Genomic DNA, 23,605 nt, shown 5'->3' on the forward strand with positions numbered 1-23,605 from the left:
GTGTGTAGAAACCACACTGAAATGGCAAAGAGTGACTGGGCAAGCACGAAGACGGCGAATTAAAGATTAAGGCTATACGGCCTATATTGGGAGGGATCACGAGTGTTCCTTTTCTTCCCCATCATTGCTTTTAAAGCAGCTTTTAATTTGGCGTGTGATCACCGCTATACAGCTCAAGGATTTAGTTATCAGATTTGTCTGCTGAGGTCTCCCGAGCAATGTGCTTCTGAAAGTTCTCAACAATAAGGAGAGGCTTTTCCTCGTTGCCATCCATCCATCCATCCATCCATTTTCCTCCGCTTATCCGGGGTCAGGTCGCGGTGGCAACAGGCCAAGCAGGCTGACCCAGACTTCCCTCTCACCGGCAACATGTTCCAGCTCATTCTGGGGGATCCCGAGGCGTTCCCAGGCCAGCTGGGAGATGTAATCCCTCCAGCGTGTTCTGGGTCTTCCCCGGGGTCTCTTCCCAGTTGGACGTGCCTGGAAAATCTCCAGTGGGAGGCGTCCAGGAGGCATCCTAATTAGATGCCCGAACCACCTCAGCTGACTCCTTTCGACGCGAAGGAGTAGCGGCTCGACTCCAAGCTCCCTCCTGATGACCGAGCTCCTTACCCTATCTCTAAGGCTGAGCCCGGCCACCCTACGGAGGAAGCTCATTTCGGCCGCTTGTAGCCGCGACCTTGTCCTTTCGGTCACGACCCAGAGTTCGTGACCATAGGTGAGGGTAGGAACGTAGACCGAGTGGTAAATTGAGAGATTTGCCTTCCGGCTCAGCTCCCTCTTCACCAAGACGGTCCGGTGCAGCGCCTGCTTTACTGCTGCAGCCGCACTGATCCGTCTGTCGATCTCCCGCTCCATCTTACCCTCACTCGTGAACAAGACCCCAAGATACTTGAACTCCTTCGCTTGAGGTAGGCACTCTGTCCCCACCTGGAGGGAGCAATCCACCGGTTTCCAGCAGAGCACCATGGCCTCAGATTTGGAGGTGCTAACTCTCATCCCCGCCGCTTCACACTCGGCTGCAAACCGCCCCAGTGAATGCTGGAGGTCACGATCCGAGGAGGCTAACAGGACCACATCATCTGCAAACAGCAGAGAGGCGATCCCGAGACCCCCGAACCTGACGTTCTCCACCCCCCGGCTGCGCCTAGATATCCTGTCCATGAAAGTCACGAACAGGACCGGAGACAAAGGGCAGCCCTGGCGGAGGCCAACACCCACCGGGAACGTGTCTGACTTATTGCCAAGAATGCGGACACAGCTCCTACTGCAGTCGTACAGAGACCGGATCGCCCGTTGTAATGGGTCCGGCACCCCATACTCCCGCAGCACCCCCCACAAGAACCCCCGAGGGACCCGGTTGAAAGCCTTCTCCAAGTCCACAAAGCACATGTAGACTGGTTGGGCAAACTCCCAGAACCCCTCCAGTAGTCTTGCGAGGGTAAAGAGCTGGTCCACTGTTCCACGGCCGGGACGGAATCCGCATTGCTCCTCTTGAATCTGAGGTTCGACAAACGGTCGGAGCCTCCTTTCCAGCACCCTGGCATAAGCCTTCCCCGGGAGGCTGAGTAGTGTGATACCCCGGTGATTCGAGCACACTCTCCGGTCCCCCCTGCTTTCCCTTCCTGAGTCATCGGATGGTTTGCCAGAACCTCCTTGAGGCCAACCGAAAGTCCTTCTCCATGGCCTCCCCGAACTCCTCCCATGCCCGAGTTTTAGCATTCGCGACCACCGCAGCTGCAGCCCTTCTGGCCTGCCGGTACCTGTCAGCTGCTTCGGGAGTCCCCTGGGCCAACCAGGCCTTGGCTTCCCTCACCTCCGGTGTCCACCACCGGGTTCTCGGGTTGCCGCCACGACAGGCACCGATGACCTTCCGGCCACAGCTCGTAGCGGCCGCGTCCACAATAGAGGCTTTGAACATGGTCCATTCGGATTCCATGTCCCCAACCTCCCTCGGGATGTGTGAGAAGTTCTTCCGGAGGTGGGAGTTAAAGACCTCCCGGACAGGGTCCTCCACCAGATGTTCCCAGTTCACCCTCACTACACATTTGGGCTTGCCGGGCCTTTCCAACCGGTTCCCCTGCCATCTGATCCAACTCACCACCAGGTGGTGATCAGTTGACAGCTCTGCTCCTCTCTTCACCCGAGTGTCCAAGACATACGGCCGCAAATCAAATGATACGATTACAAAGTCGATCATTGATCTCCGGCCTAAGGTGTTCTGGTATCAGGTACACTTATGAGCCACCTTATGTTCGAACATGGTGTTCGTTATGGCCAAACCATGGCACGCACAGAAGTCCAATAACAAAACACCATTCGGGTTCAGATCGGGCAAGCCGTTCCTCCCAATCACCCCCCGCCAGGTTTCTCCGTCATTGCCCATGTGAGCGTTGAAGTCCCCCAGGAGAACTATGGAGTCAGTAGGCGGCGCCCTTTCCAGGACCCCTCCCACTGACTCCAAGAAGGCCGGATACTCTGAACTGCTGTTTGGTGCATAAGCACAAACCACAGTCAGAGCCTTGCTCCCCGCAACCCGTAGGCACATGGGGAGAACTCCGGGGAGAACTCCAACACAGCGGCGCTCAGCTGGGGGCTCGTGAGTATCCCCACTCCCGCCCGGCGCCTCTCATCCTGGGCAACTCCGGAAAAGGACAAAGTCCAACCCCTCTCCAGGAGCTTGGTTCCAGAGCCAGTGCTGTGTGTGGAGGTGAGTCCAACTATATCTAGCTGGTACCGCTCCACCTCCTGCACCAGCTCTGGCTCTTTCCCCGCTAGCGAGGTGACGTTCCACATCCCTAGAGTTAGTCTATGCTGCCGGCGATCAGCTCGCCCAGGCCTCCCGCCTGACCCGCCGCCGGGTCTGCATTGCACCCGACCCCGATGCTTATCCCTGCGAGTGGTGGGTCCACAGGGTGGCTGCTCCATGCTGTTTATTCGGGCTGAGCCCGACCAGGCCCCATGGGCGAAGGCCCGGCCACCAGACGCTCGCCGACGAGCTCCCCTCCTGGGTCTGGCTCCGGGAGGGTGCCCCGGTTTCCCTGGTCCGGGCGAGGTGACTGAAGTCCGTGGGCTGCTTTTCATTGGGGTCGTTTTGAACCGCTCTTAGTCTGGGCTCTCCCCTGAGACCTGTTTGCCTTGGGAGACCCTACCAGGGGCTAATGCCCCGGACAACATGGCTCCCAGGATCACTGAGCCACTCAAACTCCTCCACCACGTTAAGGTGGCGATTCGCGGAGGAGGATTGTCTGCTGAGGTCTCCCGAGCAATGTGCTTCTGAAAGTTCTCAACAATAAGGAGAGGCTTTTCCTCGTTGCCATGAACTCAAATTGGAGAGGAGAAGCTTTTTTTTGTAACAGTCAGTTCTGCGATACAACACACTTTCTTTGTCTAGCTCTTTCTCTCCTCAGCACATGCGCTCATTGACGTTCTCCTATCTCTCCCTCATCTTATTTCCGATGGACACGTCCACCTTTGTGAAGTTAATCAGAGGATTACTGGTTCAGCCTGAGAATCCCGAGCTGTATTTCTCACATTCATCACTCGCTGTATAGATTTTAGCTCCATAACAGACCTATTCCAGATGGATCCTATCAGCAGAGCACATTTGTCTTTAATTTTGCAGTCCACCCCACTTAACTCCCCATCATACGGCCTATCAGCTGACCATTGCAGCTATCAAACAACCACATGCGCCGATATGAACTCGAGCGGTGCAATTAGTGTCACAATGAACGGACTTTGCCACGGCCCTAAGATGCTCCAAACTCTTTTTTTGGGGGGGGTGCATAAATCACCAAGCTGAGGTTTAGTGTTTTACTATTTGTCAAGAATGAGGCCTTAGTTACTCTTGAGTGGAGGGTTCAGTTAAGGTTTTTGGGGTCTGGAACAAGTAGGCTCCGTTTCGGCGCTACACATGAGTTTAATCAACATTTCAGGGAACCACTGAGTCCTGATCCCGTCTCAAAGGAGAGGCCGCTCGCTTTTTATCAGCCTGGTGTGTTTCCCATTAGCCTGCTTGTCTCTGCGGTTTGCTTCGGGATGCACAGGTCCAGCTCTGTACAAGAGAGTTTAAATTATTGGACTAAACTTTGCCACGAATGTATATGGAAAACAGACGCTGCCACAAGTTGTTCAGTTGGCACGGCCGAGACTAGAAAGTTAAGAGGCACAGGGGTAAGCAGAGACAGAGGGTGTCCACAGTACTCGAAGCATTTGATTCAAATCAAGGAAATTCGCCTGGATTTTAAGTAGACAAAGAACATGGCGTCATCTAAAGTGAAAACATATTTTGCTCTCTGCCTTTAGGGTGGCGGAGGCTTTTGGCAGCTTCCAAGTAACAATAACCTCTCTCAGCGCTGAGGATGCGAGTCCACGCGCCAGCTCGCTGCTCTGTCCGCCTGTCCACTGTTTTCCCAGAGAGGGCCTCGCTGAGTTCATCCACACGCTTGGCAGACACCGTGCCAGCGACTCTGACCATGAGTGGAATGTGCCGGACTCGGGTCTGGTTAACTTCTTCACCCACACACTGTTGTACTGGTCACAGTGTCTGACACTGAAACTCTTGAGCTTCTCGTACACAATGTGCACAGGCGTTTGTCTGTTCTGCAGGCATCTCGCTCTGTCTTTGGGCCCCTTTATGGAAATGTTTGGCAGCGAGACCACCTCTTTGTGGCGCGTGTGTGTGCGCGCATGTCGTCCATAAGCACAGTGGGCAGCTGTAAAGCAAAGTCAAGTGGCACATTCATACTTCCAGCGTCCGAATAGCGGATAGAAGGGATAGAGAGATGAATTCTGCTCGTTCGCGTCAGCTGCAGCGTGTGGGAGGTTGAGAGGAGAAGAAAGGCTGCGCTCCAGTCAGCTTTGGGACCTATTAGCATTTTGGATAAGCTCAGAAAGCTCCCAGTGGCCACGCCGCACAGAGAGCGGTCGGGCCAAATCGCCTGTACCGCTGCAGCTATAAGCTGGGTCCTGTCAATGGGCCCATTGTGCAGGAACGGCTGCCGGGCTGCCCGGCGGCCTTTATCTCCCTCGTCCTCGGTCTGCTTGAAAGTAGCACGCCGGTTTCCTTGGCGCTCCAACCCGGGCATCCATCTTGTCATTTGGCAACTGATCGCTGATAAGAATGGCTTTGTTCATTTTGCCTGTGTCGTCTGTTCACTCTGAGAATGACTAAGTCTGAAGTAATTTGTGTCAATTGGTTTCTGCCAAGGCCAACATCTCATTAGTTAACTGCAGAGGATGTCATTTGAAATGGTTAGACCTAATTGATAAACTGCTGTTGTCATGTCGTGGGTACTTTTTGTTCTGTAATACTACGCAGTTCAGCGGGTTTGCCTGAATCACTCAAATTGATCAGTTAGTTCATCTGTATTCCAGTAATTCTGATTCGTCCTTCCTTTTTTCTTTTCTGTACTTCTCATCATCAACTGTCCATTGATGTTCTGTGCCCTCTGATCCTCACCAATGATCTTGCAGGATCAGCGTTGACGTGTCGCTCCTGCAGACGTTTCTGTCCAGTCAGCTGGCGACGTCAGGAGCGGACCTCTCACACTCTGGCTGTCCCCTTTTTTTCTTTCCATCTGTTTGGATGTAACTCAGAGATGGACGTCCTTGATTTGTTCCTCTCACCAGCTCCCCGGTTGTCTTTGGAAGAAGCAGCTGTTTGTGCTCCTGCATGTTGTACAACAGCAGGCCAGAGAAAACACGCAGGTCAGCAAAATATGTGCTTCTTGGATGCCATTGTTGTTGGGCAACGTGCATTTATTTCTGTGGAGGACTTGGTCTATGTTCTGAAGTAGAGTCTGATATCACTACTATTCATTATTATTGTCCATTCTAAGTTTTGGCACAGTACAACTAAACTGTGTACACTCATCATTTAGTAATGTTACATGGTCCTATAAAAAGAATCCTTAGAATATATCTGGAGGGTGTTCTCTCTAGAGAGAGAGAGAGAGAGAGAGAGAGAGAGGCTCCTGTTGGTCTGTGTCTGCAGACCCACAAATAAACAGCAGTAAGCCAGCTGGAAATGGGGAAAAGCAAGGGCTTCTCTGTCTGTATACGGGTTAATACAGTTCATGGGAAAAGGAACCAAGCACCCACTTATACACATGTGTCTGCACATGCGCTCAAACACACACACACACTCCACCCTTCATCTGGGCCTTTGAATTTCCCCATCTCCACTGCCCAGGTGTTTGCGGTAGACGCTTTACGTGTGTGTGTGTGCGTGTGCGTGTGCGTGTGTGCAGGTAACATCTGTGCATCCCACTCATCCTCCCCAGCAGAGGTCATGGGAGCGAGGGTTCATCTGTGTGCCAACATGGAGCTTCGTTGACCTTTTGGGTCTTGGTAAAGGTTCTAATGAAAGACAGACTGAGAGGGCTTTGTCCACTGGAGCTCAGCTGTGTGCCTCTGTGTCGTCCCTGCTCACAGTCTATTCTCTGTCCTTTCAGTCCAAGTGGGTCGGGACTGGCAGTGGGGTTGGGACAGTTTGGTTGGCACAGTGGGGTTGGAGTGACCCACCTGGGCTGATCTGCTGAGAAGGAAAATATAGATTTAGTGCCAATAATTTAGATTGCCCTCATGACACTCTGTAGTACACATTTGACTCTGTGAGGGTCCATTTACATGTTGCCGGTTTTCCATCCCTGTATTCTTTTTGCCCAAACGTATACATTTTGGTTCGAGACATCCTGTCACCACAAGGTCACAGGTTCGAGCCCTTGCAACAGCAGATGTGTCCGTCACCAGCCATCTGTCCTGTCACAATGTCCTTGAACAGAGGACTGGACCTCGGCCTCTTCGCTCACTGTAAGCAGTCTGGGTATGAGTATCAGCGAAAAGCCTCACATTGAAATGATGTAAATCATAACTTGCGTGCAGTGTGGTTTTGTCCGACCATCACTATGTATGAGAGACTCACTGGATTTGGGCAGACGGTGAACATTTACTGCCAGTTTATTAACCGGATTAGTTTATCTGATTGTTTGGATTATTAGCTAACAGTGTGCCCAGATGCTGACCTCACGCTGACTTAGCTAGCGTGCAGCAGCGATGGTACTAATCATCCAATCGAGTCACAGAAAGGGTCCACCTGTGGTCACTCCCGAAAGACAGATCAGGCCCAGGGAAAAACCCAACTCATCAGGCTGCGTTCTCAGCAGAGCACACACCAGTGTGCAGACTGGGTGATGTATCGGGGTGGAGCGTGAGTCGAGGTTCAACTGGAAGGAGGGAAAGGTGAAGAAAAGTATCCACTGAGAAAATGATGAAGGGCTCCGATGACAAATGGAGGCAGAGATGAGGAAGATGTCCGCTCCCTGCTGGAGTCTCCCTATTCATCTGATAAGAGCGGCACATTCTGCTGATGAATGGTTGGTGTCACAGGCCACTCCGACTTCCATATTTTCATGTCTGAATGATGGGATTAACGAGATGTAATGATTGCTCCGGGTTGTTGGTGTTTGGGTTTGTTGTTACACTGTCCTTGATTAAACTGATATCTGTTTTTAACCTTGTGCAGCTGAAATTGAATTCCCCATTTCAACACTTGAGTATTCATGTTCAGTATTCCTCATTTCAGAGATGCCGTTGTCCCTTCTAAACTACTGGTTCAAGCTTTAGATTATATTGTGCGACGCCAGAGTTTGTGCAGTCTTGTAACTATTTTTAAATAAATAGTTTCGACGTCTGACATTCTTGATGTGATACAATGTTGTTGCTTTCTGCAGCATAGACAGGAAACACTATATCACACAGTAATGGAAACAATCTCCAAACATGGTGTTTACTTGAGGTCTGCGATAACGAACATCATGTTAACTGTAGCAGCGCATCGTGATGCGCTTCCGTCTGCCGCTTACTAAATTACCCTGATTGTCATCTTCTCAGGTTTCCTCCTCTGCAGAGAAAAGATAACATCCCTCTCTCTATCTGTCCTCAAACATCCCCCCCTTTCACTATCTCGTCTTCTCTAAATCCAGTTATCTCTCCGCTCTCATGATGATGATGATGACCGTTGCATATCTCTTGCATCTTGACAGTACGGCTTGCTATTTCCTCTTTTCTTTTTTCGTCACAATGTCGAGCCTTTGAGCTAGCAGTCAGAAGTTAGTGTAAACTGACACGTTGACATATTTGTGTCATATGCCAATAATCCCTCCCATGTTATTGTAGTATATTTTATATTTGATTAGCATTTGGTCTAAAGACTTGCAGTATTTAGTCATATAGTAACTTGTTCATTATCGCCAAAAAATACTGAAATTCCAACAACCAAATAGTCATGTTCTTCAAGTATTTATAAATAAATATTATGTTTGCTGGCGAGAGCAAAGCACCATCACATAATCACCTGCTAAATTAGAATCTTTCTCTTTTTCTTTTTTCCTCTGAAGGATCTCCAAGAACATCCCGACCACGAAGGACGTGGAGCCGCTGCTGGAGATTGATGGAGACGTCCGCAGCTTCGAGGTCTTCCTGTCCTCCAGGACGCCCGTTCTCGCTGCTAGAGATGTTGAGATGTTCCTGCCCTGCACCGTCAACCTGGACCCCAAACTCAGGGAGATCATAGCAGGTTTATACACACTCAGTATTTGTACAGGTAGGGGGGGGGGGGGATATAAGGAATTGAACCAGAGACATTATGGTTAAGAAGCATGCGCAGTGACCTTTTAGGCTGCCAAGGCGCTCTCAAAATGAGTTATGGTGACTGCGAGGAACACAGCAATCATTAGCAAGGTTTATGCTTGACCTTGGAAAGAGCAGTTTGGAAAAATTCCAACCTCAATACAGATTCCAACTCTTATCGTTTTTCCTGAAGCTTTGAAGCACCAAGATCGATCGTCCGCAGATCGTTATCAGCCGATATTCATTCTAAATAGTTTGATCGGTAAAGGCCGATCAGATGACGCAAAACAATCGAGACAAATGACACAATCTTGTTAAGAATAGTTAAATACATAAAGCTACAGGATAAAAAGAAGGCTTCATCTAAACATGAGGTAAATACAGATAAAGATGAACTGGTAGCTCAACATAAGGAAAGGACAGATAATTTTCTCAAAGTATCTTCAAGTCAGATTGTCGTCATGATGAAGTGTGTGTGTGTGTGTGAGTGAGAGAGAGAGAGAGAAAAAGAGGTTTATCGTACGGCTTTGTCTTAAGTACATAAAAGGGTTGAGTGTACAATAGCTTGGAGAAACAGAACTGTCCTCTCTGTGATGTGTTGAGTTCAGTGCCAGCTCATTTGGCAGTGACATTACTCATAACATTGCAGCGGGGTCTGCTCTAACATCACCCACTGCAGGGGCTCTCAGAAACCCTCAGCTCACTTCTCATTTCCAAACAATCAAATGTCGAGCAGATTTCCACTGCACGTCTGTCCGTCCGTCCTGGGGGAGGGATCCCTCTTCAGTGGCTCTTCCTGAGGTTTCGTCCATTGTTATTGTTTGGGGAGTTTTCCTTATCTGAAGCGAGGGTTGAAGATGACAGAGGGTGTCATGTGTTGCACAGGTTGTACAGCCCCCTGGGGCAAATTTGTAACTTGCGATATTGGGCTGTATAAATACAATTGACTTGGTCCGACACCGTGGGATCAGGACAAAATGTTCACTCGCTGTCACCTCGGCTCCACTGCTGCACCGAATTTCACAGTTTTGCAGTAATAGTGACGTAACACAGTGCATCGGTATGAAACTGTAAGCCAGAGCGCCACTGTACTTTCGCCACTGTGCGTCAGCGTCCATTCAGCCTGTACAGGAGTGTCAATGACGCCGAGTGTGAACCTGCTGCATCGTAGTGTTATGAGACCACAGACGACACTCACACACACAAAGTCTGTTCCATTGAGCTAAAAAGTTGAGTCATGGAGAGCACAGCTGACCAGACATCCAGTCTGTGAGTCCAGCACCAGTCCTAAAAGTGTGTGGGTGTTTATATGTATCCACAGAAACATGTGTTTATTTGTGTGTGTGTGTGTGTGTTTTCACCTCTACACGTGTCCCCATGGAGCTGGAAGGTAACCGGTGCTCCTGCTCAGTTGTCCCGCTCCCTCCGTGCCCGGTGTCCTGTGGCCAGCCAGTGGGCAGTGCTGTCAGTGATACCCGCCCATGAGCCTGACTCGCATCATAAGGCCCCCATTGTGTTCGCAGGCTGGATTGGGTCTCACTCAGCGTGTCATTCAGCAGCCACTTGTATAACCAGGAGACATTCTGGTGCCTGCTTCTGTTTCTGGTTCTTACTTTCATGCCAGCCACACAGAGACACTCTGTTCTGTCTCCAGGCTTATTTAACTTTAATTTGGGAGGGGTTTTTTTCTTACCAAAGCTCCCTCCTCGTTGCCTACTCCACTCATTTCGGAGTCAAATTGATTTATGGGAAAACAATTGTGGAAAAGTACTGATGCGATAGTGCCCATGGGTTCAAAATGGTGTGCTTTGGTTTGTTTACATGAGTGAATTTATTTGTGAGGAAGCAGCAAAGTCGTCACGATGCCGGCATATCCTTTGGAAAAGACTAGAATATCAGCGCGCATGCTGGTTTGTGAAGAAACGGGAGTAATGGCAATCAAAGTGAGAATGGAATTCGCAGTTGAAGATGGTTGCAATCGTAACATCTGCGCTCGTTTCCTCTCCAGCGTTTAGTTGTTCGATTGTCTTCTAGAACATGTTCAGGAACATCGGTCTGCTTGTATTCCCTAAAGTGCTTCAAGAGTAAATTGTTTGATACATTTCCTTTCTCTGTGGATTCACAACTGGCTAAACTCTCTTGGGATGATGAAGCTAAATTATTGATGCGTGGGTGGATCTGAAGAGTCTTTATAATCCTAGCCAAGACATGATCATCAGCATCACAGATAAACACTTCCTTTTCTATCCCCCCCTTGTTCTTTTTTTTCCTTTGGCTCTGTCCTCCTCTTAGATGTGCGAGCGGCCAGGGAGCAGATGCACATGGGAGGAGTGACCTATCCCACGCAGCCCCTGCAAGAGGCAGTGCCCCGTCCCCAGTCGGGCTATGGCCAGCCCTCTGCCGCCTGCTCCCCAGCGGGCTCCTTCGCCGGATCTCTGCCTTCTCAGCCTCACAGTGCCTACTTCAGTGGGATGACTGGCCCTCAGCACCCCTTTTACAACCGGGTGAGACGGGAGAGGGACTTATGTGTAGATCACCAGTCCTCTAGTCCACTACTTAGAGTCTGTGTTATTGTAGAAAAGCCCAAGTGAATAAAATCACCTTCTTGATAATCTAAAAATAAACAAAGTGAATAAATTGGAATGGCTGGCCACATGATACCCAGTGATCCGCAAAACCACACTGTTCTTAAATAGGCCCTTACTGAATTTAAATGCTGAGTCCGCTGCACGTTATCATAACGTAGCATTGCATTTACCCACTTGGCAGTTACACCTGAATAACCTGTAAGTAAACAGTCTTTGAGTGTACCACATGACCATGTTTTTAAATAACCTGCACCTCATTTACGGAGGAAAGGTGAGCAAGTTAGTGTCTTTTCCTTGCTGCAATTTAGTTTGTGTGTGCCTGACCCTCCTTCATATGATTTTCATTTTATTTTGACCTCCTCTCCTCATTCCTTCCTTTGCCCTCATAGCCTTATTTCCCCCATCATGTGTATCACATGCCAAGGCCTTTCTCCCACCATGTCCCCTCATCCTCGCGCCCCACCATTAAACCACCCGGTCAACATAAGGACGGCACCAATGGACTAGTAAGTAAAGAAGTATAAGAGCCATCTGACGTGTGCCATCATCTCACACTAGATGATTACAGCCGCAGAAACACTAGTAGTAGTATTTGTATTATGCAACTAAATCATTTGTGAGATTGAAGTGATTGGTCCGGCTCTCTGTTTCCTGTTTGAAGAAAGGGTATCGTGCTATTATGTCACCCAGTAATGTCGCTGTGCTATTTTATAATACACTTTGTTTAATATGCACTCAGGCCCATTCTGTCTACCTACAGCATGACTTTCTGACCTCTCCACTTTTACACTTGCTCTCCTCTCAAGTACCTCTTTCCTCGTCTCCCTTTCCTCAGTGTGATGTCATTTGTTTTACCTTCACATTTTACCTCCGGATGATTTCAATATCAGCCTGTTTTCCTTGCCACTGGGCCAAACACTGTCCAAGGGTCTCATTTATAAAGCAGCTCAAAGGATCCATACTAAGTGTTTGGGTATGTACAAATGAGGAAATGTACGCTTACCTGTCAGTGCGCGGTTTCCTTTCATAAATCCCCCTCTCAAGTTTGTCTTTATAGATCACAGCTTCTGAGCAGGTGGTGGCGTACGCCTCTTTCGAGCCCCGTTCAGTTTGTGAACCTGCAGTAAAGCAGTGAAAGCCTCTTCTATAAATGAAGTGGCAATGAACTCGACCTCCTCTAGCTGTTCTCTGTACACAATCCTTGTCTCCATTCTGTGTCCATGTCAGGATGTTATTGCAGAGGATGCCAGAGAAGGCCTCCCCTCCTGTCCCTCTGAACCTACCATGGTAACATGTAGTTAACGGTTGTGGAGCTCTGCGGATATGCAAATATGCAACCCGTCCTTCATTATCATGCATGTTTGCAGATAATGACATTTGTCATTTCTTGTGTTGAATGCATAACACGCACGTCTATGTGTTACACGGACTACTTATTCTGTTGCTGTGGTTTACAAAAGCCGAGAGAACAAATATAGACCGTCGCACTCGCTACAGAATGCTTACATTGAATACTGCATCGGGTGCAACGATGACCGCCCGCTTACCATCCAGAGAGGTGGATTCTGTCTCAAGCTTCTGCACATGTAAATATATATATATGCTGGATGAAGTTCACTCTGATGTTGGCACTGTAGCCGTTCACATTCTCTCATAAATGGACTTAAAAGTGTTGGTAACCCACTTGAGGAAAGCATGGAGTTGCAAGAGCTGAATCTCAGACATTTTAAGAGCGAGCAGCCACTATTAGAACAATTTGATGATAACACCACTCAGGAGATTTCTGCTCCACAAAGCCACTTATCAGGGCGCTGCCAGCAAGCATTTAAAGGAGCTGTTTGAAAGATTTAAATATAGATTACTATGTAAAGTCCCTTCCATTCTCCGTCTGTATTCTTGTGTCTTTTACATTTCTAGCTTCAATCTTTCTCTTTAAACCTTCATCCCTGTCTTAAATGTGACACCATTTTTTGTTCCTCATATCTTCCCTTATGCTTTTGTTTCCTTTCCTCATTTTCATCCCATGTATATTAGCCCATCTTATCCCTTTTTTTTGGTTCACACTTGATCTCTTTGTGTAGTGTTCACATGTGCCTGTATTTCTGCAAATCTGTAAATGTGGACGTGCGCGCACACTCGCACTTTTATGCGTGTCTTTGGATTCAGCCCAGTGTAATTGCTTAGCTGATATAAGTGCGAGTATGGATTCCTCGGGCTGCCGGGATTATCATCAGAGCAACTGTTTGGGGCTGGCAACACACACACACACACACACGCACACTGACAATGAGCCCAGTGCTGGTAGAGCTTATCTCCTTACCAAGACGCTTCCTCCCTCACAGAGCTCTGTTTCCTCTTCCCCATCCTTCTGCCCAGCCCTGAGCTCAGCCCAGCTGTAATTACAGTCTTATCACACACACACTGGGAGGGTTCACACCAAGACACGCAGACACACCCGCAGACATATATACGCTTTCGCTCACGTTCTTAGAACACGCGCTTGCAGTCTGAATCGAGGAGTCTTTATTCGAGGCCTTCCCTGAATTGAAACTTCTGCTTTTTTCTGCGCAGAGTGAGAGATTTCTCATTTTCTTTCTGGAGTCTTTTTCTCTCTGTCTCGTCCGCAGTCCTTTCTGTCTGCAAAGATTATGACTGCAAAGCCTGCTGACTCCGGCGAAAAACAAAATCTGCTTGTGTAATAATTCTACTTCCAATAGCCTCATCTTTTCCAGTCTGACATGCTGCTACTGTAAAGGAGCCGTCTCCTCTCCCGCTGCGAAACAGATAGATCTCTGCTCTGTTGTTTCTGTCTCTCCTGCCCCCTGATGATGAGTTCAACATATGTGCTCGTCTGTCTATTCTAAATGTCTGCCTCTGCACCCCTCCGCTCTCCCTTTTTCACAGGTACAGTCCCGGCTTCATAATGCTATAAATGTCTGTGCATATTTCTGTCTGACTATTTGTCCGTCTACTTCTTTGTGTCTCCTTATCAAGCATTTAAAGTCGCTGCCTTACAAATTAAAGCAGGTACACTTCCGGTTTCATGGCTACTTTTCATCTCCTCATCCAACCCTTTTCTCATCCGTGTATCTCCACCTCATTTCTAACACTGGTTCGGCACTACCAAGCATGCTGTAGAAAGAGATACTATAGACTCATCCCTTAGTAAATGCAAAACACAACTTCACGTCCTGTGGTAGTTCAGTAGATTCACTAACGTAGTGTCATTCTAGAGTAAATCCTCTACTGTGTGGACATGAACAGTAGCGAAACTCATCCTCTTGCCCACCAATACAGAAAGTTGGCACCTACTATTGTGTACTGTATGGGGTGAGCTGCTTGTTTGTTTTTTTTGTCCAACAACTACTCGCAGTCCGACTAAGCTCTGCTCCTCTCCCTCGTAACCAGAAACAAAGCCAGGGGGCTTAGTCTGAAGCCATGTCCTAATGGTGTTAATAGCCGAGAGAGTGAGAGGGAAGAGATGGGGGGGGGGACAGAGTGATGGGAAAGAGAGAAGGAGGCTGAGAGGGAAGGAATGTGAGAGGAAGGAAGGAAGGGAGGGAAGGAAGGAACAAGAGTGAGGGTTCAAGACAAGCAGAACCAGAGGGAGAGGGGTGAGCGAAGAAAGGGAGGGGAGGGCGGGGGGGTGAATGAGGTTTGTTTAGTTTTCGTGCCAGCGGGTGGCATGTTGGCTCTCTGTGAGGCCTTCGACAACATCAACAGGCCACCGGTATTAGTCACATAAAGCCCCGGAGCTGCTTGGCGGCAGCCGACTTCAGCGCGGCTCGGCTCGGCAGCAACCCACAGACTTACAGACTCCATCCCTTAAGTGTTGTGCACACTCTTTATGTGCTTCTATATACTCCGAGAAAAAGAACAAGAGCAGGTAACCGTGTATTTGGATAGGTTGGCAGCTTTGTTTACTTTTACACTTACACTGTGTGACTGATAGAGAGAATTACTGTGTGGGATTGCGGATTTGCACCTCTGTGTGCCTCACAGTAACGGGCCTGCACGTCTGTTTGCCAGGAATTGTTGCTCGTTTTGCCCTTATCAATGTGTTCGGAGTGATGAGTTGGTCTAACAGAGTGTTTGAGTTTGCCCTGGTAACCTTAACTCACAAAAACACTCTGAATAAGTTGTTTATATTCTGATTTTGTGTGTGTGTGTGTGTGTGTGTGTGTGTGTGTGTGTGTGTGTGTGTAGGTCTCTCCTGAGGCCCTGCTTAGCTCTCTGAACACAGATGCAGTGTGTGAGCGCCTCAGACAGCTAGATGGAATCGACCCCAGCATGCTGCCTCAGTACACATCCATCATCAAGAAGGTGCGCCTGTCAATAACATACAAAATCGGATCTGTGTTCTGATAATTTCTCAGATAATTACTGCGTGTTTTCTGGTTGTGTAGCTTTTTTTTTTTGGCGACGTGCAGTTCCTTCTGCGATGCCTCCTTATGGTTAAACTTCTGTGGACAAACCAGTCTGTCTCTTCCCTGTCCATTGCAGGCTAATATAAATGGCAGAGTGCTGTTTCAGTGCAACCTGGATGAGCTGAAGAAAGAGATGGAGATGAACTTCGGCGACTGGCAGCTCTTCAGGGGAACGGTGAGACTACATTCCTCTTGTATGGTGTCTTTACTTACCTCAGAGCCTGGTTTAATATTCTTGCTATTGGCATCTATTTAATACATATATATTGGGTCTTTGTTGTTTCATATCAAGTGTATCAGTAAGACATAAGTGATATAGAAAGCATCAGTCCATCATCAACAATAACTTAACTCCGCTTTCATTCCTCTAGAGTAAAGGCCTGAAATAGATTTACAATTGCATACATTCTCCTCACTCTGATACTTTGCAGACGCGCAGCCCTGCCAGGGCCGCTCCTGTTGATGCATGTCGGCTCTTGTTTAGTCCAAAAAGAAGCAAGACAACATCTCCTAATACGACATCTTGTGCTGCGCTAAGATATTGGGATGGAGATTTCATAATCCGCATTACGAGAAGGGCGCTATTCAGTCAGCCAGGAGTCCAGTCGGCTGAGCCGGGGGCTGAAATCACTTACACATGTAGCCGGGTTGACTTCATCAGATGTCCGTCTGTGCTCCTAATACCAAACCAGAGCCCTGGATTGGTCGTGTTTTACCGGAGATCCAATGCGGAGCTCGCGTAGGAGCAGCTGGAAAGTGCTGTGGCCTTACAGCTCCGTACACTATCCAGTGTTGTGTTGCCAGGTCGCAGCCAGCACAGACATCTGGTTCAAGATGGCTGACTGATATCTGGATGAAGGGAGGTTTTTGTCGGGAGAGGAGGGGGACATCTGAATATCATGTTTAGTATGTCACATGTTGACTTGCGTGTCCTGTAACAAAAGTCAAACGACGCGTCGATCTGAAACGGTACATTGCAATCTCTTTCCCAGGTGATGGAACTACGTCACACTGAAACCCAGGCTCCGCTTCAAGACGAGTCCCGAGCTGCTAGCGAGCAGGACAGCAGCTCGCACCACAGGGAGCCCAGCAGACGCTCGGGGGGGGCCCAGCATGAAGCGGCAGCCTTCAGCCTGAATCTGAGCTTTGAGGAGCTCAGCGGAGCAGGGCTGGAGGAACCTCCGAGACACAGCAACAACTCGCACTGGCCGGTCAGTCCTCCTGTCAGAAGCTAAGTGTAAATGTAACCCAACAGCAGATCGGATCAGACGGACGTGAACCGTGCGTCTGCGTGTGTGTGCACACACAATATACCAGCCCTTACAAACATGCAAAGACATAAAGGGCCTTAACATTGCTGGGGTAAGCATACGTGTGAGCGTGCAACACAAACGGGGTCGCACGGCCACACACTCCAAACTGTCACATGGCCACAAGTCCGCGGCATCAAGTGTGTTGGTGGCCTCACTGGTTTCACATTAATGTGGTTGTGAGTGAGAAAAGAGCTCGGCTTTTGAACAAATTGTATTTTGGCTGAATTCAAAATACACACACACACTGCAGCGCACCAAAAGGTGTTAAGGGGCCCCCTGTTTTTTTTATTTTTCACCTTCCCTATTCTCACTCGCACATAGACAGCTGCCTCTGCTGCGATTTTATGATCTCACTTTGTGATCTTTTTCAAATTCACGTCACCCAAAATCTGAAAACACTCAACAGCTTTCATTGCCACTCCGTGTGCGACCTTTGCCAATAACGTTTTCACTGTATCTCATTCTCATGTTCTGAATATTTCATTGGTTACTAATGTAATTATAGAATCTTTTACGTGCCGCATTTCTCTATTTATGATATTCAGGTGTAGATTCAGGTTATGAGCCCACAACCATACAGCAGTCTCACTCTTCAGTTACTTTTAACGTGAATATGTATTCCTCAACAAACTCACGTGGATGTTTGCGCACCAGTCCCAACTTTTTTTCTCGTCTTGTCAGGTGGCAAATCTCTGCACCTCGAGCATGTCCAGCCTCAACTCTCAGGAATCCTCAAATGACATCTGCAAGCTGACGGACAAGCAGCAGTCTGAGTACCACGATGCCTACAGGGAGTACATCGCTCAGATGGCGCAGGTGGAGATGTCCGGCGTTGGGGGAGAGAGGCCCGTGCAGCCCCACCCTGGACAATTCCTCCAGGCTGCCAGCTCAGAGGACAAAGGGGTGGGTGGACAGTCACAAGTACACTGTTGAGTTCTTGCCACTGCATCACCGACGGCATAAATTGAGTAAAAGCTCCCACGGTCTGATTACAGTGTGGTGACTATTGTCAGTAACTAGTGTCGACATAGTTTCTGAGCCTGTATGTTGTGTTTAAATGTTGTATTCCTCTGGCCTGCGCAACAGCAAATGTCTTATTCTGAGCTGGGAAGAGGAGAGATCTCTGCTTCTTGCATTTCTTAATTTTTTGCTCGTGGTCTTTGTTTCTCTTGGCACATAAGGGAGAAACCAGAATCCCCTCTTCAGAGGCCTCTTGGCCAATAGCACAAGATCTTATACATATTCATGTTCTTGCCATTGAATCCTCTTCCCTCTCCTCAGGCCAAGGAAGGAGCTGACCAAGACAGCCGCAAATCCTTCACCAAGAGAGGCTCCAAGACTAGTGATGCCACAGACTTCCCCTCAGGGACCGATGCCCAGCCTCTAGACCCCATCAGTGAAGAGGATGAGAAGCTGGACCGCAGTACATTGTCCAGGATTCCGGGCTCCAGGAAGAAGGTAGGCGGGTCATTGTACCACAAGCTGCCCAGCGATGAAGACTCCGGCCCAGAAGAGGCCGACAACACCACACCTCTCCTCCACAAAGAGGGTAGAGCTGGTGCTCTGTCCTTCCACAGCGGCTCCCAGCCCATTGGGCTCCTGACAAAGCCTGGCTTCCTCACCGAAATCCTCCTGGATAAGAAGGACTCGTCTGACTCAGGGATGCGCTCCAGTGACAGCTCCTCAGACCGCTCTCTAGAGGAGGCTGAAGAAGATGCTGACGGAGAGAGAGGAGCACTGAAGCCCAGCCTGATTGAACTGGAGCTGGAGGGTCTGGTGAAGAAGAGGGGCCTCCTCCCCAGCAGCCTGAGCGGCCTGCAGGACGCGGCGGTGGCCCGCATGTCCATCTGCTCCGAGGCGCCGTCCGAGGCCAGCCTGATGGCCAGCAGCCCAGATGAGGGGTGGCCGTCTAGCGGGGTCAGCAACCTCAACTGCACCACCAGCATCAGCATTCTTAATAACAACGCAAACAGCCCTGACGACACCAACAACACCAACAACAGCCATAAGCAGCCGGTTAACATCACAGGCACGGATTCTACCACCTCCTCCTCCTCCTCCAGCCTCAACCTCTCGCCAGCTGTCATCATCACCCCCGGCAGCAGCAGAAGTACTGCCAACACCACAACCGCAGCCATCCACAACCAGAACCTGCGCACCATCAGCCTGGGAGACGAGACGGAGAGCGTCCTCTGAGGAGCTGCTCGTTATTCTGAGAAGGGCCACATAGACTGTTGTTCTTGATGTTGTTACACTGTTAGTGTTGTGACGTGTTCCAAAGAATTAGAGTAGATATGTGTTCTACTGTTAGAAAGGAAATGTGTAATCTAGTGCAATCTGAAGCTTTACTTTAATCACCTTTATTTTAAAAATTACAAATCTAAAGACACATTATTAACTACAATTGACTACAAAGTTAATGATACCAAAAATACTTCTGTCAGGTCAAATTGGGATTGCTTTAACTGTCCCATGCGTTTGGATGTTTTAGGTGTGATTTCTTGCGTGAATATGGTGCTGTTGTGGAAATAATCTAGTCTAGTAGTCTAGTGATGAAATGTTACATGTTGTGGACGTTATACGTTACAAAAAAAGGTGTTTTTCAGGAAATGTAATCACGACTTAAAAAAAGCTCTGTGTTATGGGGGGACTTTTGTCTCCGACGTGTTTCGTGCGGTGCTGTGTTTGGTGGTTAGAATATCTCGAATAGATGGCCGTGTAGACAGTGGTGCAGTGTCTGTAATAGAAGAAGTGCATGCACTAGCCTCCAAAGTGGCGATGTCCTTTCCATACTTGCTTGTGAAAAGGCGTTCACTTCAATAAACGTTTTCCTATGTGGACCCTTGAAATGAGTCATGTTTTCTCTTCTCCGTTCTTTATGCAGGAAAATCTGCTGTTTGTCGAGAGAAGCCTCAGTGGACTTGGATTAGGTTTGTGAATATACCAGAATATTTAAACTAAGTCTTCTCTACACCAATTTAATATTTTAACTACTGCAGTTCAGAAGAACAGTGACATGCAGGAGGGCGTCACTGGCTGCGCTTCTATTCGCCGATAGATGGCGCACTGTCCATACAAACGTGCTGCAGGCTGGTGTCACGGACACGCTGCCCGTCAGTCTTCAAAACTACCGAGGGGTAGTAACTAACACAGCTCAGTGACTCAACGTGGACCTGCATGAGTCCCCTGAGGGTTTTTTTTAGGTAAACTTAAGTTTATATATTGAATGATAATTGGATTCAAAGCGTTTTATCATGTAAAGAGTTGTTTTCCTAAAGCTTACACGTAATCAAGACAGATCCCATAAAGTCCACCCTGGGGTACAATCATCAAATAGCTTGGCGGCTCTGTGGTTTGAAAACATGTGAGAAGCCCTGCTGGATTTCAGGAAGGAGATGATTGACAGTCGGGCTTTCACTACAGGGCTGTATTTAGCCTTTCTTGCCACAGTCAGTCTACAGTGCGCACTGCCCAGTACCACCTCGGGGCATTGAAGAGCTTTTAATTGGTCACCCCATTGAATATTTGTCAGAAGCCGATTTATCAAAGCAGTACATCCCACCATCGCGTGGTTGACTGTGTTCATAGTAGACTACCTGGTCATTTGGCACCGAAACCAGCAGCAACGTTCGCCATCACGTTGGTTTCGTCTGGATAATAAAGTCAAACGTTGGACACTAGCGCTATTTTTAATCCGAGAGGTATATTAGGCAAATTTAAATAACGGAATGCAACACAGGCCAATCCAAATCAATGTTTAAACTCCCTCTCTGATTGGTTAAGCATTACTTTTGGAATCCGTAACGCATCAACGGCCCAGTTTCACCCCAAGTTAAATTTCCATAATTTTCCAGTTTTGTTTTAAGACAGCCTAAAGCCCGGTGCTTTAATGGCTCAGCCTGTCACGCTGAATCATTTAATCCCATTTACTTTAGCATGTGAGAAAGTAAAAGTGCAGTCAGTGCGCCTTAAATAAGCTTTTTATGCAACTGTGTGTCTCCAGGTTGCGTTTGCCTCGGGGAAGTGTTGACGCTGTGTTTTAGACTATTATAGGTCACATACTGCAGGTCTGAGAAGGACACTTTGTTGTGGGATCGGTTTTTGAAGTGCGTCAGATGTTAACTGTACATACAGCGCGGCCATGTCCTTATAGTTCTGTAGAAAGTCAGCTGGGAAACAGATTTTACGCACTGGTTTGATGTCTTCTGAACCACCGATACCAACATTGAATTCCCACTCTCTCTTCCCCCCCCCCAAATGAAAGATGTTCAAGTTGCGTTTTTGATTTATTTTGTATAAAAAAGGTACAATTTACATTACTTTTATAAAAAGTTTCAGCATAATTAAGTACAACATTACACTTTTGCAGAAGTTTCAAATTCCTGCAACTATACAAGATAAACTCCGGAGAGGAGTCCACAAGGTTTCATTCTTTCATTTTTACTTTTTTGAACAACGTCCAGTCCTTCATGTGCCAACAATTCTGACAAGACAAGACAAAACTTTTTACAGTAACTAACCAAGTTGTCTTTTCTATTCAAGTTCGCACCTCCGCAAAAAAAGCGAAGACTTCAACAAGGAGGACAGGGCTGAGCAGGGGAATAATCCTTGTGACAATAATCTCGTTTTTCCTCCCACTCTCGGGAACATAGCGCGCCTTCCATTTCCAGAAAGGAACCACAAATTTTAAAAAAAAAAAAAAAAAAAAAAAAAAAAGTCTTAAGTTAAATAATAATGAAGTGTCCATACAGAAAACACATCACATTAGATTGTCCCATAATAAGCAAAAGTCTCTTGATTTCAGCGTCAGCAGAAAAAGAAAAAAAGTCCAGGCCTGGAGGACAGAGGTTGGAGGGGGGTGTGGTGGGGGGCGGCGGAAAGTCCTGCTCCCCAGGTCCTGTGTGTTTTTGTGTCTTGACCAAACACCTGCAAAAGATTGAGAAAGAGAGGCGTGTTTAGAAAATGCAAACAGGGCAGAGATCCGGACAGACTGGCGCCAGGGAGGAAGCCGCAGTTTTTAACATTTAACCAAACACTCCCAATACTAAGCAAACCCTGCGCTCCAGATGTACACAGAGAGAGGGAGCGAGAAGGGGGGAGGCACACACACACACACACACACACACACTTTTCGCACAACTTCAGCCTACAATCTGGGGAAGAATCAGCGTAATTGCCGCTCAGCTGGCGCCTACCCACTTCTTGTACCAATTATGTGCAGACATCGTAGTAGCAGTAATCCAAACAGCCATTATTTTCCTGTTGCAGATGCTCTTCATTATAGACACAAGAGGGTATAATACAACCCCGACGACTGCTACTTATATACAGTAACACAAGCAGCCTGGAGCGAATGTCTTCCATTTCATTCCAACAAACTCCAATGCAAAATGTCTTAAGACACAGCAGATGAGTCACAGAATTATTCCATTAATCGGGCTCACCTTACTGAGAGTTTACAGTCCTAAAATGGGAGCCCCATGGTTTGATCTTTTTGTGTAAGATACGAGATACAATATATTTAAAGAATATATATACACACATAAATAGAAAAATGTTAAAATTTGGATTTAAGTCAAGCAAACTGTCCGCCCCTTGTCATAACTGACGCCCCGGTGATGCAGCGCATTCTCATGCAAAACATATTGGGACCATTACAGCAACGTGAGACGTCAACCACATTAGCTGGGAACAAATGGATAAATGGTAATTCTAGCCCATTCTGCTCCAGCAGACTGGGAGACAGGCTGTAGCGGAGCCTTAAGAGCCCTGGACAGAATGCAGCAGCAGACACGAGGACAGCCTACTTACCGCTTTAACGATGCAGAGTCCGGCTGTCATCTGTCATCAGCTCTGATGGCAACTCCGGGGACTGAAAACAAACAAACAAACAGACCAAATGTTAATTCTTTACGCGGCATCCGATCGAAAGTGTCTGGCGGTGCACACTACTATGTAGGTCGAAATCTCTTCCTCATCTCATTCTGTACAAAAGGAGGAAAAAAAAAAAAAAAACATGCCATTTTCTTTTTCAACAAGCCATTTTGTGCGAGTTACGCATAGGCTACAAAGGCGCACTGGTTATGCGCACAAATAAAAATCCACTAGGCTATATATCTTCCACAACACGCGAGCCTATCCTTCGCCAATTAGGATTCCTTGATTAGTTACGGTGTAATTTACCTGTAATGACAGGATGCTGATATCTGTGTTGAGGGTGGTCAGAGGGGTCCTGGATGGAGCCTGCCCCGGCCGCGCAGGGTGATGCAGGCTGGTTAGTGCGACACTGGAGTCCAGCGCAATCTGCAGGTCCAGGATGTAGTCGATGACATGCTGCAGGATTTCCATCTTGCTGACGTTCTTGTTCTGGGGGATGCTGGGCACCAGCTCCTTCAGCTTGGAGTAGCAGTCGTTCATGTTGTACAGCAGGCTGAGCGGGTCATCCACCGGGGTCTTGCTCCGAGAGATTCCCAAGGAGTGCTCTGATATATTCGCGTTGTTTTTCCGGAAGGACCGCACGGGGCTTATTGCTTTCATTTTGTCAGTATTAAGTTAGGCGAGAGAGGGTCGCGTGTGTCGATAGCTTGCTTCTTTAAAGGTCCTGTTTTTTGCCAGACGATCGGCGATCAGACTGGCGAGCCAA

General features: G+C 48.0%; 2 protein-coding genes across 7 annotated transcripts in view; one reads left to right on the forward strand and one right to left on the reverse strand.

Annotated features, from left to right (window-relative positions):
- kidins220a (kinase D-interacting substrate 220a) overlaps window positions 1-19,811 on the forward strand; it is a 45,233-nt gene extending 25,422 nt beyond the window's left edge. For 3 of the 6 annotated variants that reach the window (XM_031847789.1, XM_031847787.1, XM_031847790.1), the window contains 9 exons: window positions 8,403-8,581; window positions 10,927-11,138; window positions 11,612-11,728; window positions 14,217-14,249; window positions 15,429-15,545; window positions 15,726-15,824; window positions 16,642-16,860; window positions 17,644-17,865; window positions 18,244-19,811. In XM_031847789.1, coding sequence (XP_031703649.1) covers window positions 8,403-8,581; window positions 10,927-11,138; window positions 11,612-11,728; window positions 14,217-14,249; window positions 15,429-15,545; window positions 15,726-15,824; window positions 16,642-16,860; window positions 17,644-17,865; window positions 18,244-19,158 — 2,113 coding nt within the window. In that variant the 3' untranslated portion in view covers window positions 19,159-19,811. The other 3 variants (XM_031847791.1, XM_031847793.1, XM_031847792.1) reach the window with 3 other exon arrangements.
- Window positions 19,812-21,235: 1,424 nt separating this feature from the next.
- id2a (inhibitor of DNA binding 2a) lies at window positions 21,236-23,581 on the reverse strand. Its single transcript, XM_031847795.1, has 3 exons — window positions 23,146-23,581; window positions 22,774-22,834; window positions 21,236-21,888 (listed from the first exon to the last, which is right to left on the reverse strand). Exons 1-2 carry the CDS (start codon window positions 23,497-23,499, stop codon window positions 22,778-22,780), a joined length of 411 nt encoding a protein of 136 aa, XP_031703655.1. The 5' UTR covers window positions 23,500-23,581; the 3' UTR covers window positions 21,236-21,888; window positions 22,774-22,777.
- Between the last annotated feature and the right edge of the window lie 24 nt (window positions 23,582-23,605).

Source organism: Anarrhichthys ocellatus, unplaced genomic scaffold, assembly GCF_004355925.1.
Source record: "Anarrhichthys ocellatus isolate YVR2014 unplaced genomic scaffold, GSC_Weel_1.0 scaffold7, whole genome shotgun sequence".
Taxonomy (NCBI): domain Eukaryota; kingdom Metazoa; phylum Chordata; class Actinopteri; order Perciformes; family Anarhichadidae; genus Anarrhichthys; species Anarrhichthys ocellatus.